We start from the raw sequence: 15,225 nt of genomic DNA, 5'->3' as shown, positions 1-15,225 counted from the left end.
AGGGCTGGTTCTGTTTTGCTTTTATTAATTCCTTGTGTGGAGTAATGCGGGATAGCCCCCGCCATTGTCTTAGTCAACCTTTGTTCATGTAGGGTTTGCAAGCACTGCTGAGTTCAAAAGCATGTTTCTTTTAGCTCCAGTCTGAAGTACACGAAGCTCCTTTCCTTTAATAGTTCATTGCTTTTGGTGGCACCCTTTGAAGGATCCCTCATATTGGAGGGTCCATCTGAAATGAAGAAGATCTCCCCTGGAGGGATAATTGTGGACGGTTGGGGGGCTGCATTAGCCCCCCAGGAGAACTTGGGACGCTGCATTCCCCACCACACACCTCAAAATAATGGGGTGAGAAAATGGGGGTGTGCCCCACTGTCCTCGCAACCTAGTCTTCTTTTGGCAGCCTAAATATCTCATCTCTAGGAGTGGTAAACATCTCTCCACTTCTACTTTTCTCCTGCACTTAAGATTTTGTATTTCAAACCTGAAAGTCTTTCTGTCCCAAGCATGAAGAAAATCAAGGCTCCATCTCTTGTTGGCCACTTGGGACACAAAAACAAGGCAATGAGGGTACACTTTTCTCCTCCGTTACTAGATACAATGGGAGCTCTCAGAGATCTAGCACATATGTGTCCTGTGCGGGAAGAGTTTGTGTGCATTGAAGGAAAGGCTGCTGCTTTCTCAAAATATTAGCCATGCTAGCTAAGAAATTTTGGGACTTCAACTTTCCCATTGATGGCCTGTACCATCAGCTGTGCTCCAGGGATGCAGGCAGCCTGTCCATAATCTCTCTCTGCCTCGCCATTCACAATGCATCTCTGAGCTCTCTCCGCCTCCGTTAGGTCTTTTCCCACAGGCATGCCACCATCTGGATGTGAATGCAAACCTGATGCAGGCAGACCTGGGACTTCGCAGGGTGGGGGTGAAAGCCTTTTGAAGTTGCTTTATTGCCCTTGGCTCATGCGCGTATAAACTCTTGTGACAACCCCCCCCCCCTCCTTGGCCACAATAATTTGCCACAGCTTTTTGCAGCAGGGAGTCTCTGAAAGATTGAATCCAGGTGCATCAGACTCATATCTCCGCGCCGAGAATATGTGGCTGCTTTTCCCCCTCTTCTCTTTCTTCTGGCCAGGTCTTTGCTCCAGGGGGGCTCAGAGGTGACCCAGGTAAGGTTTTATAGTAAGCAGGTGAAACTTCTCTCCTGGTGCCATCTCACTTTGTTAAAAGTTCTTATTGAGCCACATTAATATAGAGATAGCCTCTGTCCCCAGAGTGTGTGTAACATTAATGTACGTGTGACATGAAATGCATTGCAAGTTGCGTGTTGACTTTTGGCAACCTCATGGATTTCATAAGGCTTTCTAAGCAAGGAGGTCCTTCCTCTAAAATATAGCCTACAGCACTTGGGATTCATCTGAGCAAAAATTGCCTAACACACTCAAACCACTTCGAAGAGAAAAGGAAAGTGTGATTGGGATTAACAGTGAGCTCCAAAGTCCTCAAATGGCCAGTTGTATGTTTTATTATTCACTTAATTATAAAGCACCATCAGTGCTTTCCAGATGACAAGAAACCAGGCCTGTGCCCTATAGACCTTTGAGAAGCTAAAATTCAACACAAGCGAGATAGTCGAGGAAGGAGAGAAAAATAGAAGCTGGTTGGGCAAAACTCACCCCTACATCAAATTGGCGATTAATTGGAAATAAGAGACAATGTTGGAAGTAAGAGTGGGATCCCTACCTAAGAAGGGGATAAACTTGACTGTGCGTCTCATATTCCACAGTCTGGCCAGGAAGCCTCAGTGGGCCAGATTTGTGCTAGAAATCCCCTTCTCTGCTTCAGATGCCCAGATGCGGAGCAAATACTCCTATGCTGCAGTGTCCCCAGGGCATCTAGCTCTAGTGCAAGAGGGATCTTCTTCTGAGTGTTTGGAGAGAAGAAAAGAGTGCAGGGTTGGCCAAGAAGTAGCACCATCCAGTCTCCTCGCACTGCCATGGCCCAAAAGCCTATCTAGGAGCACTCAGAAGGATCCTATGCCTTGCTTTAGCTCCTCTTCACCGATGGAAACCCACCTTTGACTCCCAGAACCTTCTTGACAGCTGAGCAACCCTACTTCTCTTGCCTCAATAACCTTCCCAAACGCTCAGTCTGGAAACTTCAGGGGAAGATGGAAGTACGAGGCGAAACAGGGCAGGGAGTGAAAGGCTTTAGAGTTCAAGCATCCCCTCTCCAGGAGCCTCTGTGTGAATCCTCACTGGCGGCCGCTAAGCCTTCCTCTTCTCCTCTGAATCCCCCTTTTGTTCTCTTGTTGGTTGCCCTGCCTAGTCAAAGCTGCCCAGCCGTCAACCAGATGTGCTACCTGGCAGCAAGGGGTATGCATACCGAATCGGATTGGTATGTTTGCTCAAGGGTGGTTCGCACCTGTGTGCATGTGAGCGTGCGTCTGGAAAGAATCTGCCAAATACCTGCATAAAAGCCACGGCTGCTCTTTGGGACGGATTTGTTGGAGCTGTGGTGAAGATACATCTGGTCTGGGGAGGCTAATGGTTCCTCCACCCTCCCTGCAGCAAAATTCCTGAAGGTCCCACTCTTTGTACAGATATTACAGAATTCAATATTTCACCTGTTCCTTTCACATCCTGCCTCGCTTCCATGATCAAACTGCGTCGATGGGGCTTGTGGTTTACCAATCGGGGCGTAACATGGAAGAGTACTTTTTAAATGCGATGGGTTGCAGATACACTACTAAGGCTCACCAAAACTAGTTGCCATTAGGGCTACAGTTTAAAGCTACAACTACAACAAAGCTTTCTGTGGCACCTTTTGTTGTCAAGTGTGGTCAAGTCAGCTTCAACTTTTTCTTGGCTCCAAGAGCCCTGGTCATCATCTCCAGGTCTTGCAAACTCAGAGCTTCCTTGTTTGAATCAATCCATCTGAAATGTGGTTGTCCTGCTTCCCTGTTTCCTTCCACTTTACTTGGCACCGTCACTGTCTTTTCCAGGGAATCATGACATTTCATGATATAGCCAAGGTATACTCTCCTCAGTTTAATCATTTTGACTTCTAGTTGAGAGTTCAGGCTTTTGTTTGCCTTTTGGGAGGTGGCACCTTTAAGACTTATTTATTACAGCAGATTTATTTTAGTGCGAGCAGTCCTGGATTATAATGGACTTCCTCAGGCGCATGGAGTCTAGTCTTAGGACTCAGAGCTAGCTGGACCATGAACATGGCTGGCTGTGGGATGTTGAGCTACAGACCGAATTACTGAGTGTGGCAGTTATATTGCAACTTGGAAGTATCTCTTTGCTGTTTCTCCAAAGCCACTAAAACAGATGTTTTGGGCTTTTATGGAAACGTGAATGTTTTTCATTCCACAGCATGGAGATAATCACGTTGCTCTGTTCAAAGTCTGTCTTCAGCCTCTGAATATCAGCAGCTAAGAACTAACAAATGGGTTCAGAGATGTGACTCTTGAGCCATTGTAGGGTAGTGGTTTGAGCATTGGACTATGACTCTGGAGACCAGGGTTTGATTCACTGCTTGGCCATGGAAACCCACTTGGGCAAGTCACACACTCTCAGCCTCAGGGGACGGCAATGGCAAACCTCCTCTGAGCAAATCTTATCAAGAAAACCCCATGATAACGTCACCTTAGGGTCGCCATAAGTCAGAAATGAAGGCACACAACAACAACCTGGCCTTCACATCTTCTTTAGGGCTCTCCAGAGGCTTCTGGCTGCCCATTGTTGGGAACAAGACTGGGCTTTTCAGTTTATCCCACCTTGCAGCCTTCTCCATACTTGCATTTGGCTCACTGGCTGTGCTTGGAGTTCAAAGCAGCAAGAAGGAACTGCAGATCTATCTAAAATTTGCAGAAATCCCTCCAAAAGAAGGAAGAAACCCAGAAAGCAAACCCTAGCACTTGGATTAGAACCGCGGAAGGGCAACCTGGCTGTGTTTTCTGTCTTCTCCCAGCCAGCCATTTCCCCCTGAGTCCTCAAGGCTGTGGCTACGGCCAGCTCCACGCAGCCTTGAAATAGCATGTTAGTATTTAAAACAATATTAATCCTAGATTTCACTCATTAAAGGTACAAAGGCCGTCCCGAGTGTTTCCATGTGTGCGCTTGCTTGTTCTGGCGGGAAAGACCCCTCGGATGGCTTTATGTGGTCTCGGACGGCGTTTTAGCACGTTCTTAAAACGTATCCGCAAAAGCCTTTATGCAAAATCTCATAAATTCGAAGCACATAAAAAAAAACACCAGAGCTCCTTTTTGTTGTCGTTGTTGTTCTTCGCCCCCCCCCCCCCCCCCCCATTTCATGCTGTTAGGATCAAAGTATGGAAGATAAGGAAACAGTTTTATAAGTCCTTGTCGCGACCTTGCCGCCTCCTTCTAATTAATGGTAAAATGTGTAATTGGGAGCGGGAAGAGAAGAATCCTCGGATCAAGATTTCCCTCAGTGCCTGTTTAGTCTCGCATTTGCTGCTTTTGCAGTTTTCTGAACTAGAATTGGAGGCACACTTCACTCCTTTAAAGCAAAAAGGTGTAGCGCAAGGGTGGGCAACTATCAGAGGCTAGCAGTAGCCCCCATGAGACTTTGAAGGGTTACCTCCTGCAAAAAAATCAAATATGCCCCCCAACATCTTCTGGAGGCACTTTCTCCACATTTTTGGGGTGCCATTACAGGCCCCAGAGAGACCTTTTCTTTTGATCTGGAAGTCACTTTCTAGTTTATGCAGATGTTTCTATCCCTCTCTATATCCAAAGATACAGAGTCACTTTCTAGTTTATGCAGATGTTTCTATCCCTCTCTATATCCAAAGATCTCAGAACGACTTAGAATAAACAGCTTAGAAGCAGACCATTTAAAACGGGCTAAACCTATTTAAACTAGTGCAACCCTGGTGCATATTCTAGATGTGGTGTATTGGTTTGAGTGTTCAAATACGGCTCCAGAGACCAGGGTTCGATTCCTGGCCGGGCCATGAAACCCATTGGGTGACTTTAGGCAAGGGAAAGCAGTGGCAAACCTCCCAGGAACCAATCTTGGCAAGAAAACTCCATGATAAGTTTGCCTTAGGGTCGCCATTCAATAGCAGCAAAGCACATATGCGTCTTAGATAAAAGCAGTTCAGCCCAAAGCCTTCATTTAAAAAAGAAAACCACCCAGGAGATGCTGCAACTTGAACTTGCAACCTTTTGGCTGCCAAATGTGCGCTCTGCCACTGACTTGTGATCCTTCCCTGTCCATGCCAAAGGCTCTTTTCTCCCCACTCTGAATATCAGCATTTATCAACTAGAATGATGCAGGCTCCCCAAAGCATCAGAAGAGAGCAGCCTGGAGTTGAGTGTGTAAATGCTTTTTCTGCTGACAGTGTGACATTGGTGGATTGCACAAGCAAGACTGTTTGTAGCAAAGGTGTCAGCCAGGTCAGCGGAACAGCAGGTGTGGGGATTCCTGAGCAGCTCTGGCGTAGCGGGGTTTGCAACCCACCCCTCAAAAACAATGCCATATTTTTCGTCGACAAAAGAGAAACCACACTTGCAGTTTGAACTCGCTCGCTTTAACGCAGAAGCCTGATGCTAGGTGGAGAATTTTATTTTACTTTTTGAAGGAAGGAGAAGAGCCCTGGGACTTAGTTCCTTGCAAACTTGGCTCGGTTGGGATCGGCGATAAATCAGAATAACCCCTTCTTTGCACAAAAGGGGATAAGAGGTTGCAGAACCAGCCAGCCTCCCACCCCTTATGGCTGTTCCCTTTAGTCTCAATTAGGCAATGCTGTAAAAGTTGGGGTTTTCCCCCCCTTTTTGGTGGTGGAATGGCTTTCCAGCCACACTTCTTTAGCTGCAATGAGAAGCTATAAAGCAAGGTTTTAAGTTTCAGCCGGGTTTCCAGTGTGCTTTTTAACAGCTTGTTGCCATTAATTGGAGTCAATGGGGTTGCACAAGTGAGAGGCGGGATCCTACTGGCATGTTCCTTGCAGGGAATTGTCTCTTGCCTAAACTGAGGCGTGACGGCTTTTTCAGATGTTTGGCTGAGGATTTCAGCTCTGTTTAAAAGCCTTTGATGGTTCTACAGGCGAGTTGCAACCATCATTCTCCCACCAAGCCAAAAAAACCCTCTAAAAGAACATTGAATACTTTAAATACTTGAAAATGTAAAAGAACCATCGGGGAGGGTTTTGATGCTGGTAGTTTTGGATCGACCCTCCTCTCAGCCCTGGAGGTCAGGGTTTGAATACCTGCACAGCCATGGGAACCTGTTGAGTGACCACACTTGGGAGGAAGGCAGTGGATGGCACATTCCTTCTAAAGAAATCTTGCCAAGAACACCCTGTAAAAGGTTCCCCCTTAGGAATAAGTTCCCATAAGTGGGAAGCAATTTGAAACCACACAACGGCAACAACAACTCTAGGACTTCCAGCATCTGTCTAAATTTACCCATCCTTTGGCTCTGCTTCTTTGAGCATTATTGTCTCAAAGCCAACCACGTACTCAAAGGGATGCTCCTCTTGTTCCTAACCGTCTCCCTTTCTCTTTTGGTTGCAGGTATTTCGAAGGGGGCGTTTCCTCCGTCTACCTCTGGGACCTGGATCACGGATTTGCCGGCGTGATTCTAATTAAGAAAGCTGGCGACGGATCAAAGAAGATTAAGGGGTGCTGGGACTCCATCCACGTGGTGGAAGTGCAGGTACAGCTCGATCTTTCTCTCTCTGCAGGCAGCCATCAGTTCCTAAACAAAAAAGAATGTGACCCAAAAATAATCCCCATCACCACCTTAGTTAAATTCCAGGCAGCTAATGAGCACAGGTGCTCCGGCGAACAGCGCAATATTGTGTTAGGCCTGGCAACTTAACTCTTTCTTCTCCAACCTGGACTCACCCCCGCCTCCCAACCAGACCTCTTTTTATTAATTTGGGAACATTCCCCTGAAGCACTTGGACTGCCAAAAAGTCAAATATATGGGTTTGAGAGTCGAGTGGCTTGGAGACCCAGTTGCATTCTGGGAAACCTTCCTCTTGTCCTCCAAAAGTTTGATGGAAGTGGGTCGGCGAATGCATAGTGGGGCTGGTTTGTTAGCCTCCTGTGCCCTGAAAGAGGGCAGGTGCCACCCTGAGAGTTGGTTGGGATGCAGGAATGGCCTTGGACAACTCTGCCTTTTCAAAAACATTGGTTTCTCCCTGACGCCTCTCCACTTTCTTCCTTTAGGAGAAATCCAGCGGCCGCACTGCCCATTACAAGCTGACCTCGACGGTGATGCTGTGGTTGCAGACGAACAAAACCGGCTCCGGCACAATGAACCTCGGAGGCAGCCTCACCAGACAGGTACGTCGCCCTGTGTTGTTCGGTGTACATTTCCAAACCCAATGTGTGATACAAAACTAAGTTCAAAATGCAAAAGTAGTTTGCACTCACTTAACTGAGCAAGCTAGAGAAGAAAAGAGGAGGTGGGGTTCTTTTCTTCCCAGTTGGCTCAGGCAAAATCAAGCTGCTGCAGCATCTCCTAGCTTTCTTTTTAATAACTTTTGCTATCTTGACCACATTTTGACATTGCTTGACTGCACATTTCATTTCATTTGTGAAGTCTTGGAGGCTATACCTGCATGCTGGTTGGGAGGTTCCTGGAATTGGGAGTCCGAAAAGGAAATTTCTTGAGCTCTGACCTTTCATTTTGCTCTTCTGTCTCTGAGGAGGATCCTGGCTTTCATCTGTGTGACATAGGAGGGTGTGCTTTCCCATCATACTTTCTGTCATACCATGAAATTGACTTGGGCAGGGGATGCAAGGCAGACAAAAGATGGAGCGGGAAGCATGACAAACTCAGTGGAATGTCCTCAGTATGGATGGTTGGCTGCTGGTTGCGAGGAGACCAGACAAAGAGGAGAATGGGTCTGTCATTCACTGTATGGGGACTGCTTTGTCCAGACATTGGCTTACCCTTGAGTGCCAGATGCTCTAGTGAAAGAGGCAGTTAACCTTCCCAAGCCCCTTTCTGCAGCATTTGTCAAAGGTGCCTGATTGGTCATTCACAGAAACAGCACCAGAGCTTGGAAAAGTTCCTTTTTAGAACTGCAGCTGGGGTTTTCTGAGAGTGACCGTCTTCCCCTCCCAGTTTTTAAAAGAACATTCTTGCTTAATTTTATGCCCCACCTTTCTTCTGTCATGAGACCCAATGCAGCTTACAACAAAAAGAACTGTTCTTACATCTATACTAGAGCTGCTTTCAAGATACTTTGCCACTTGAGGCAAAGGACACGCTGGCTCCCCATCTCAATTCTGAAACTGTTTCAGAAAGTTATTATATGTCCATCTCTGTGTTTTAAAAGATGAAGTTCACTTCTCGGTAACGTTGCCTGGGTTTGCAGTGACCTGTGCAAATATTTGAATCTGGTGCCTTCCTTAACACACCAAATCATAGCTGTGAAATGGAGGCCAGAGGGGAGTTGACTCCATCCGTCCGCAGGCCGTCCGTGCCAAGGAAAACATGGGCCTGTTGGGACCAGCTGTCCTTGGCGCACCTTGGCTTGCTTTTCCAGCTCTTGCTTGGTTTGGCTTTTTCCTTTTCTCACTCACTCTCTCTCTCTCTCTCTCTTTCTGTGTCTGGCCTTTTTCATACAAAGGGAGTTCTGACTTCCCACTGCAGATCCTGCGAGGTGTGTGTGATACGGATATAAGCCCAGGAATCAAGTTTCCAGCTTAAGTCACCCTTTAAAAGCTAAGATTGGGATCTGGGAGGGCATAAAGGCCTGCCTTCCAACAGAGAGATGGACGAAAACCCATGCGTTGGAAAGAAGGAAATTTGCATGAATCCTCCATTCCTGAAGATCCTGAAGTTTCCCCAAGAACCTGAATTCTACAGGGGTGCCAGTCTTGTAAATACTAAGTGGAAACATGTGCCATTTTCACTTAATCGTGGTGAACTAGATGGCATGAGGAATGCTGGGAGTTGCAGTTCATCCTACTATTTCTTTTAAGGGACTTAAAGCTTTAGTTGCCAAAGGCTTTCTGGGCTTGAGTACCCATTTTTTGATCCTGGCGAAGCAGAAAGAAGTTTCAGTCTGTCTATAGGATAATTCTCCTGTTCTTTGAGGGAGAGAGAATAATGGTTAGCATCCTCCTCCCATGGGATGGATGGCTAGGCCTAGAGAATTCCTTTTGCTCTTCCATGTGGACATTTCTGGCCTTTCCATTCTTCCAGCCCCATAATGAGGCAATGAAAGAAGCAAGGTGGGGTAGGGGAATGCCACAGAACTGCAGGGGGCAAGATTGGAGCCGATCACAAGATGGTGAGTCACAACCTCCCCTTTCCAGGGAAGCGCACAGCTCTGGGATGGTGGAAGATAAAACCCAAGTCGCACTGTGAATGTGTGTTTGTGTGTGTGTGTGTGAGAGAGAGAATGAATTCTTATCCTGCTTTTGCTTTGAGTCTTAAGTTCCACAGTGCTGGCTTTGTCAAATTATGATTTTGAGGGACTAGGCTGGATGGTTACCTTTCTTTCATGCGCTCATGCACCAGCTGAGTGTCATGAACCTTGCACATCTGCCAATCTGGGTATGCTGAAATGGAAGATATGCAGAAGGTCACAGATTAGATCTCTGGGATTCCAAGTCTATCTTGCGGTACTGTCACTGAGAATGGACTAGACTTTGGCACAATGCAGATTCTTCAAGGGAACATTGGCTGGTTGGTTGGTTAGTATCATGCAGTCTTCCAGATGTTGCTGGCCTCCAGCACTGGAGGATGATGGGAATTGCAGTCCAGCAACACTTGGATGGCCCACAGATTGACCAACTTTGAATGAGGAAGTTTTAAGGAGCAGGGTAGTGAAAGATGCTACTCAGGTGCTTCTCAGAGGAGCAAGAGAGGAATGAATTAACTTAGTTTTAAGGCCAAGGTAGACTCACAATGTAATCAACGTTATCCTCAATCTTCATTGCTATGGGACTTTGTGTATGCTTTAAAAAGGGGAGGCATTTTGTGTGTTTGAAGCACCTTCTTCTTTCGGCCCGGGGAGGATTGGGGCACAAGTCCACGACGAAGAATCTGCGTTTATTTATCTTTTAACAAAACCCAGCCACATGGAACATCTGGGCTGCTTGCTTGGGGCATAGGATTTCTTTCCTCCTCTCTTTTTTGGCAGCCGTGTCAAAATATCTGTGCTTTGCCTGGAACGGGATTCCACTTTCCAGCCAGCTGCCCAGGTGCTGAGGGTGGAGGGGGGGCAGGAGAAGGGGCCGTTCGCCAGGGGGGAAATTCGGGTGCCAAAGGGCATAGGGGTAACTCATTCCTCTCAACTCGTAGTTCCCTTCGGCGCCCCACAAACTCATGTTCCAACGTTCTCTTTCAGCCCGAAGGTGAGTGAAAGGGAAGGGGGGGACCCTTAATCTTCCTCTCCCATCATCTCCCCTTTGTATGTTAAAAACGACCTGGGGCTGGCTAATTGGAGCTGGCACCTTGCCACCGCGCAGGTCACATCTTGCCTTCAAGGATCCGACTGAATTACACGCCCCGTCAGGCTCGGCAGGCAACACTCGGCTGGCTTTGGCAGGTGCTGGGGAGGGCGGTGTGTCTGTGTGTAGGAGGGGATGATGGAGAGCCAGGCCTGAGATTGTCTCCTCCTCAGCCACTCCTGACTTCCAGAGCTCTTACAGACCATGCCCTCTGGGGTTGGAGCAACTAAAGACAGCATTTCCAGGGTGGATCTGCAAACCACCACCTCTTTTTTAAAAGGAGCTAACTGCAGCCTTGCTGACTTTCTAAAGAGAGGAAGAGCTGCCCAGGGGGCTGTTATCAGACTTATAGAGATGAAAGGGATCCCAAAGGTGATCTATTCCACCCCCCCATGCCCAGCTAAAGCACTCCTGAAAGTTGCCCATCCAACTTTTGAACAGAGGAGGAAAGAAACCGAAAAGAGAGAGGAGGAAAGGTCTCCCAAGGATGAGAGCCCACCACCCTCCGAAGCTGTTCATTCTGCTCTTGAACATCTCTTACAGGAAAGAAGTTCTTCCAGATGTCGAGGTGGAATCTCTTTTCTTGTAATTTGAATTCACTGGTTGCTGTTCTTGTCTCTGGAGCAGCAGAAAACAAGCAGGCTCCCTCTTCTACATGACATCCTTTCAGATATTTAAAGGCAGCTGCTGTGTCACCCTCAACAAAAGTCCATAATGTAGAACCATAGGTTCTTAAGACTTGGAAAGAAACCACAAGGGCAATCTAGACCAACCCTTGACTGTACAGGAAGGCTCATCCATCTTGTGTATAAAGACCTCCAAAGAAAGAGTCCATTATCCATCTTTGAAAAATGGATGGCCTCTCCTGGAGCCTTCCAGAAGAGGAAATGTTTGGGGCCAAAAGAAGTGCAATGGAGGCATTGGCGGCCACAAAAAGAACCTTTGGGGAGTCTACATACAGGCAGTGAGTTGACAAAAACAACTTTGGGGGCCAAATGCAGCCCATCCCAGCGATATAGAGAGTGTTGGAATAGGTGGGCCAATATAATCTTTACTCAGTCAGAGGCTAGGTTTCTCCATGCCTGTGTCTTATCCTACCTTCCCTGTCTCTCCCACATGCTGCATCTCTTTGTGGATTCAGAAAGCGAAGTATTTTAACTCTTTTGCCTCTGTCGTAAGTATTCTCTTCTTAACCAGATCTGCTTCTCTTCCTCTCTCCAGATGGAAAAAGACGAGACTGTGAGCGACTCCTCTCCACACATAGCCAACATCGGCCGTTTGGTAGAGGTAGGTTTGCATGTCTGAGGGTTTTCCTTCTATGCTGTTGCTAACCAACCCAGTCGCCTTGTGAGGCCCTGGCAGGTGAACTGCATCCTCATATATATGCATGGGAAATTTTGCCCTTCCTTTCCTCCCATCAGTAGTCGAAGGCCAAAACCAGTTAATAGGGAATTAGCATCTGGCCACCAGCTTTCCTGAACCTTTGGGGTACATCTCTGCTCTTCGTTTTAGATGTTCTTTCTATGGGTAAATGCTGCCATCTTCTGGACTATATTATAACTTTCCTATAATGTGAGGCATGCCTCTACATCCTAGTCCACTTTCTCCTAAATTTGTGTGATGTTTGTAAGGGATTAAGTACGTTGACACAAAGCACCAGCATAGTGTAGTGGTCTGAGCATTGGGCTACAACTCTAGTGACCAGCCAAGTCACATTCTCTTAGCCTTAGAGCAGTGGTTCCCAACCTGTGGATCAGGACCCCTTTGGGAGTCGAATGACCCCTTTCATGGGGGTTGCCTAGGACCACTGGAAGACATCTATTTAATTACAGTTATGAAGTAGCAATGAAAATAATTTCATGGGTTTGGGTCACCACAACATGAGGAACTGTATTAAAGGGTCGTGGCATTAGGAAGGTTGGGAGCCACTGCCTTAGAGGGAGACAAATCTTGCCATCCATTCTTTGGAACTGACTGTGTGTCTCTTCTTCTCTTTTCCCCATTCTAGGATATGGAGAATAAAATCAGAAGTACGCTGAATGAGATTTATTTTGGAAAAACAAAGGACATCGTCAATGGGCTGAGGTAATGGCTTCGCCGCAGCACTGGGATTCTCATCTCCTTCTCCCACTGCCACCCTTTGGTCCCCCATCACAGACACAAGGAATGGTCTCTGTTGAGCTTCTTGTCCGAGTCAGGTCTTCTTCATTTGCTTTTTTAAAAATCAGCCATCTATGCCCATCTTCGTTTTGTTGGAAGTGCTAAACACTTGGGCACCCCTGTAGAGCCCCAGTCCTTGCCCTATTAATAAGTTGTAGCTGGGCATTTCAGATGTGGCCGGTCTGTCCAGTTCTGTTTGCCTCCCTTATCTCTCCATCAACACCTTTCTTCATATCCGTGAGGACCGTGACACTCCGAAGGCAGGACTTTTTTCTGTTTGGTTGGTACCCTTTCAGGCAGCACAGAACATTACCTCTCAAAAGCAGCACCCTGTGTGACTCAGAAGCTTGCTATCCCATTGGTAGGAGCCTTCCTTCCTTCCGCTGTGTTGTAAACTCATTTCTGAATCTGAATTTGGTGATAACTTCTTGAGTTGTCTTGTTTTCCTCTTTCTCCCCTTCCAATGACTCCAGCTGCCATGTTCTCTCCTGCAAACTCCCCAAGAGTTGGCTTTGGTGTCTCCTCCTGCCAGCCTTTTCTGACCTGTTCTTTCCCCTCTTCCTTTGCCTCCTTCCCTTGTCTATTTCCGCACCTGCTCTTCTCTAGATCTATTGATGCTATTCCTGACAACCAAAAGTATAAGCAGTTGCAGAGAGAGCTCTCCCAAGTGCTGACCCAGCGCCAGATGTACATTCAGCCGGATAACTAAGCCGGCCCAGGTACCCCCTCTGCCCCTAAAACTGGCCTGCGATGTGAGCCACCGGGCACTAAAATGACACTTAACGTTGGCCGAGAGGAACCTGCGTGATTGAAGCATGTCAGACTCTGACTTCACATACAAAACTAACCCCTAACTCTTGCAGGGCTACTGAACCAGTTTTACTAAACAGTTCCCCACCTTTTCTTTTCTCAGCCTTCCTTTTTGCTGTTTGTGCCAATGGAGAGTTCTTTGCACTTGAAATATTCAGGAGGGTGTGTTTGCGTGTGGTTTGACTCTTGGTCTGTACACTCTTTGGCCAAGAAAGGATACCCTGCAGTCAGGGTTGTCTGTATGCCATGTAATCGTCACATCAGATTCTGCTTAAATTAGTTACGTGAAATCTGGCATACTCTTGTAGCCTGAATTTGGCATCCAACCTTTAAATTCCATCCCCACCACAATTGTCACTGGACCTTTGCAGAACTATTTGAGAATTCAGCTTTCAGATTTCATTGCACCTTTCTCCAGAACAGCCCCTGCTTTCTCTTAAGGTCTCGAAACCTAACCCTTTCCTTAAATGGAAGCTGAATTCTCCAGCTTTTTTGCACTGCTTGGCTTACAGACAGTCCTGCTGAAGTGAGTGGATTTGGGGCTGGGCATGAAAGTACATTGACAAGAGAGCAGAGAAGTTAGATTTGAGTTGGTTTTCTGTGCCAACTCAGGGGACCAAGTCTGAAGTGATGGGTGGCTGTCTTGATTCCTTTTCCCTGCGTCTGTTCAGAGACCAGAACCCAGGAAAGGGACAGGAGGTGTTTGACTCGAACTCCCAGAATCCCCTCATCCAGCACAGCCAGTCCGAAAACAATCATAACTGTTATACTAACTTTCCTGAGCCCTGAATTAAGAGGTAAAATAGGCAGTTTCTGAGCCTCCAAGACCTAGATAAATATTGTCCCAGATGAGCCCAGTTGCCTTTGGCGTTTGTGTCCAGGTCTGGTTTTGCCTCTTCTAAAAATGGGGGAATCAATCTGAGTCCTAATCCAGGGGTGGGGGTCATGCAGCCCTCCCGATGTGGAACTACAACTTCCAGCATCCCTCTTGCCATTGGTAGGCTAGGGCTGCTGGTAGTTACAGTCCAGCAACAACATTACTGTGACCGCACTGATCTCAGAAGTTAAGCTGGTGAATATTTGGATAAAATACTTCCAGGAGGGGAAGACCAAAGGTCTCCAGGTTGGACTTGGAGCAAATCTTGCCTGGGAGAAAGTCAGCTGCTAGTCAGAGTTGACAGAACCAGAGTTACATGGACCTTGATGGGTCCAGCTCTGTCTATGTCACCTTCTTTGGTCCCTTCTTGTCTGGACGGCTGCAAAATTCCCACTCAGGGCTGCATGGATGTGACTAACCCCACACTGACTTCCACAACGTCTGCTCCGAGGGCGTTTTCTTGGGCCACGGAGGGAGGTTTGCTCAGGTGGACAATACCTGCAGGGTCTGTGTGTTTGTGTGTTGCAGTGCAATTGCACCTTTTCCTCAGCTGACAGTAATGGTAAGAATGACACTGCTAGAAAATGTGTGTCTATGAAACAAATCAAACTGGAGTATAGAACGAACAAAGTTTGGGGAAAATTGGGGAAGTTGTGAAAAGAACAGCCATTTTTCTGCTTCTTTCACATTTGGAGTGAGCCTGTTTTATAGTGGGGTGAAGGTGTGATGCTCTAGGAAGGGTGGTTTAACCACATCAGCCTCAGCTACACTCAGCCTGATGGAAGTTGCAGTCTGCCAACATCTAGAGGGGACCCCCTCACACACACAACTCCTGTGTCCTTCTGTGCATCGTGTTCAAAGTCGCAGAAATTTAACATTTCTGCATCCAGCCAGTCTCAGAAGAGACTTCCATATTGCAGAGGTCCCTGAAAT

At 47.1% G+C, this 15,225-nt stretch overlaps 1 protein-coding gene across 2 annotated transcripts in view; it reads left to right on the top strand.

Moving 5' to 3' along the window:
- The window catches only part of LOC149307619 (F-actin-capping protein subunit beta isoforms 1 and 2), a 45,497-nt gene that overhangs the window by 28,125 nt on the left and 2,147 nt on the right, over positions 1 to 15,225 (top strand). The window contains exons 5-9 of one of the 2 annotated variants that reach the window (XM_089534110.1): positions 6,543 to 6,684; positions 7,203 to 7,319; positions 11,667 to 11,732; positions 12,454 to 12,530; positions 13,212 to 13,324. In XM_089534110.1, the coding sequence (XP_089390236.1) occupies positions 6,543 to 6,684; positions 7,203 to 7,319; positions 11,667 to 11,732; positions 12,454 to 12,530; positions 13,212 to 13,314 (505 nt within the window). In that variant the 3' untranslated portion in view covers positions 13,315 to 13,324. The remainder of the gene's footprint in view (positions 1 to 6,542; positions 6,685 to 7,202; positions 7,320 to 11,666; positions 11,733 to 12,453; positions 12,531 to 13,211; positions 13,325 to 15,225) is intronic. The other variant, XM_089534111.1, reaches the window with a different exon arrangement.

The sequence above is a fragment of the Sceloporus occidentalis genome, unplaced genomic scaffold (genome assembly GCF_023333645.1).
Source record: "Sceloporus occidentalis isolate IW3139 unplaced genomic scaffold, rSceOcc1.0.p SCAF_8, whole genome shotgun sequence".
Lineage (NCBI taxonomy): Eukaryota > Metazoa > Chordata > Lepidosauria > Squamata > Phrynosomatidae > Sceloporus > Sceloporus occidentalis.
The sequence above is the reverse complement of the archived record's forward strand: the minus strand, read 5'-3'. Positions and strand labels throughout refer to the sequence as shown.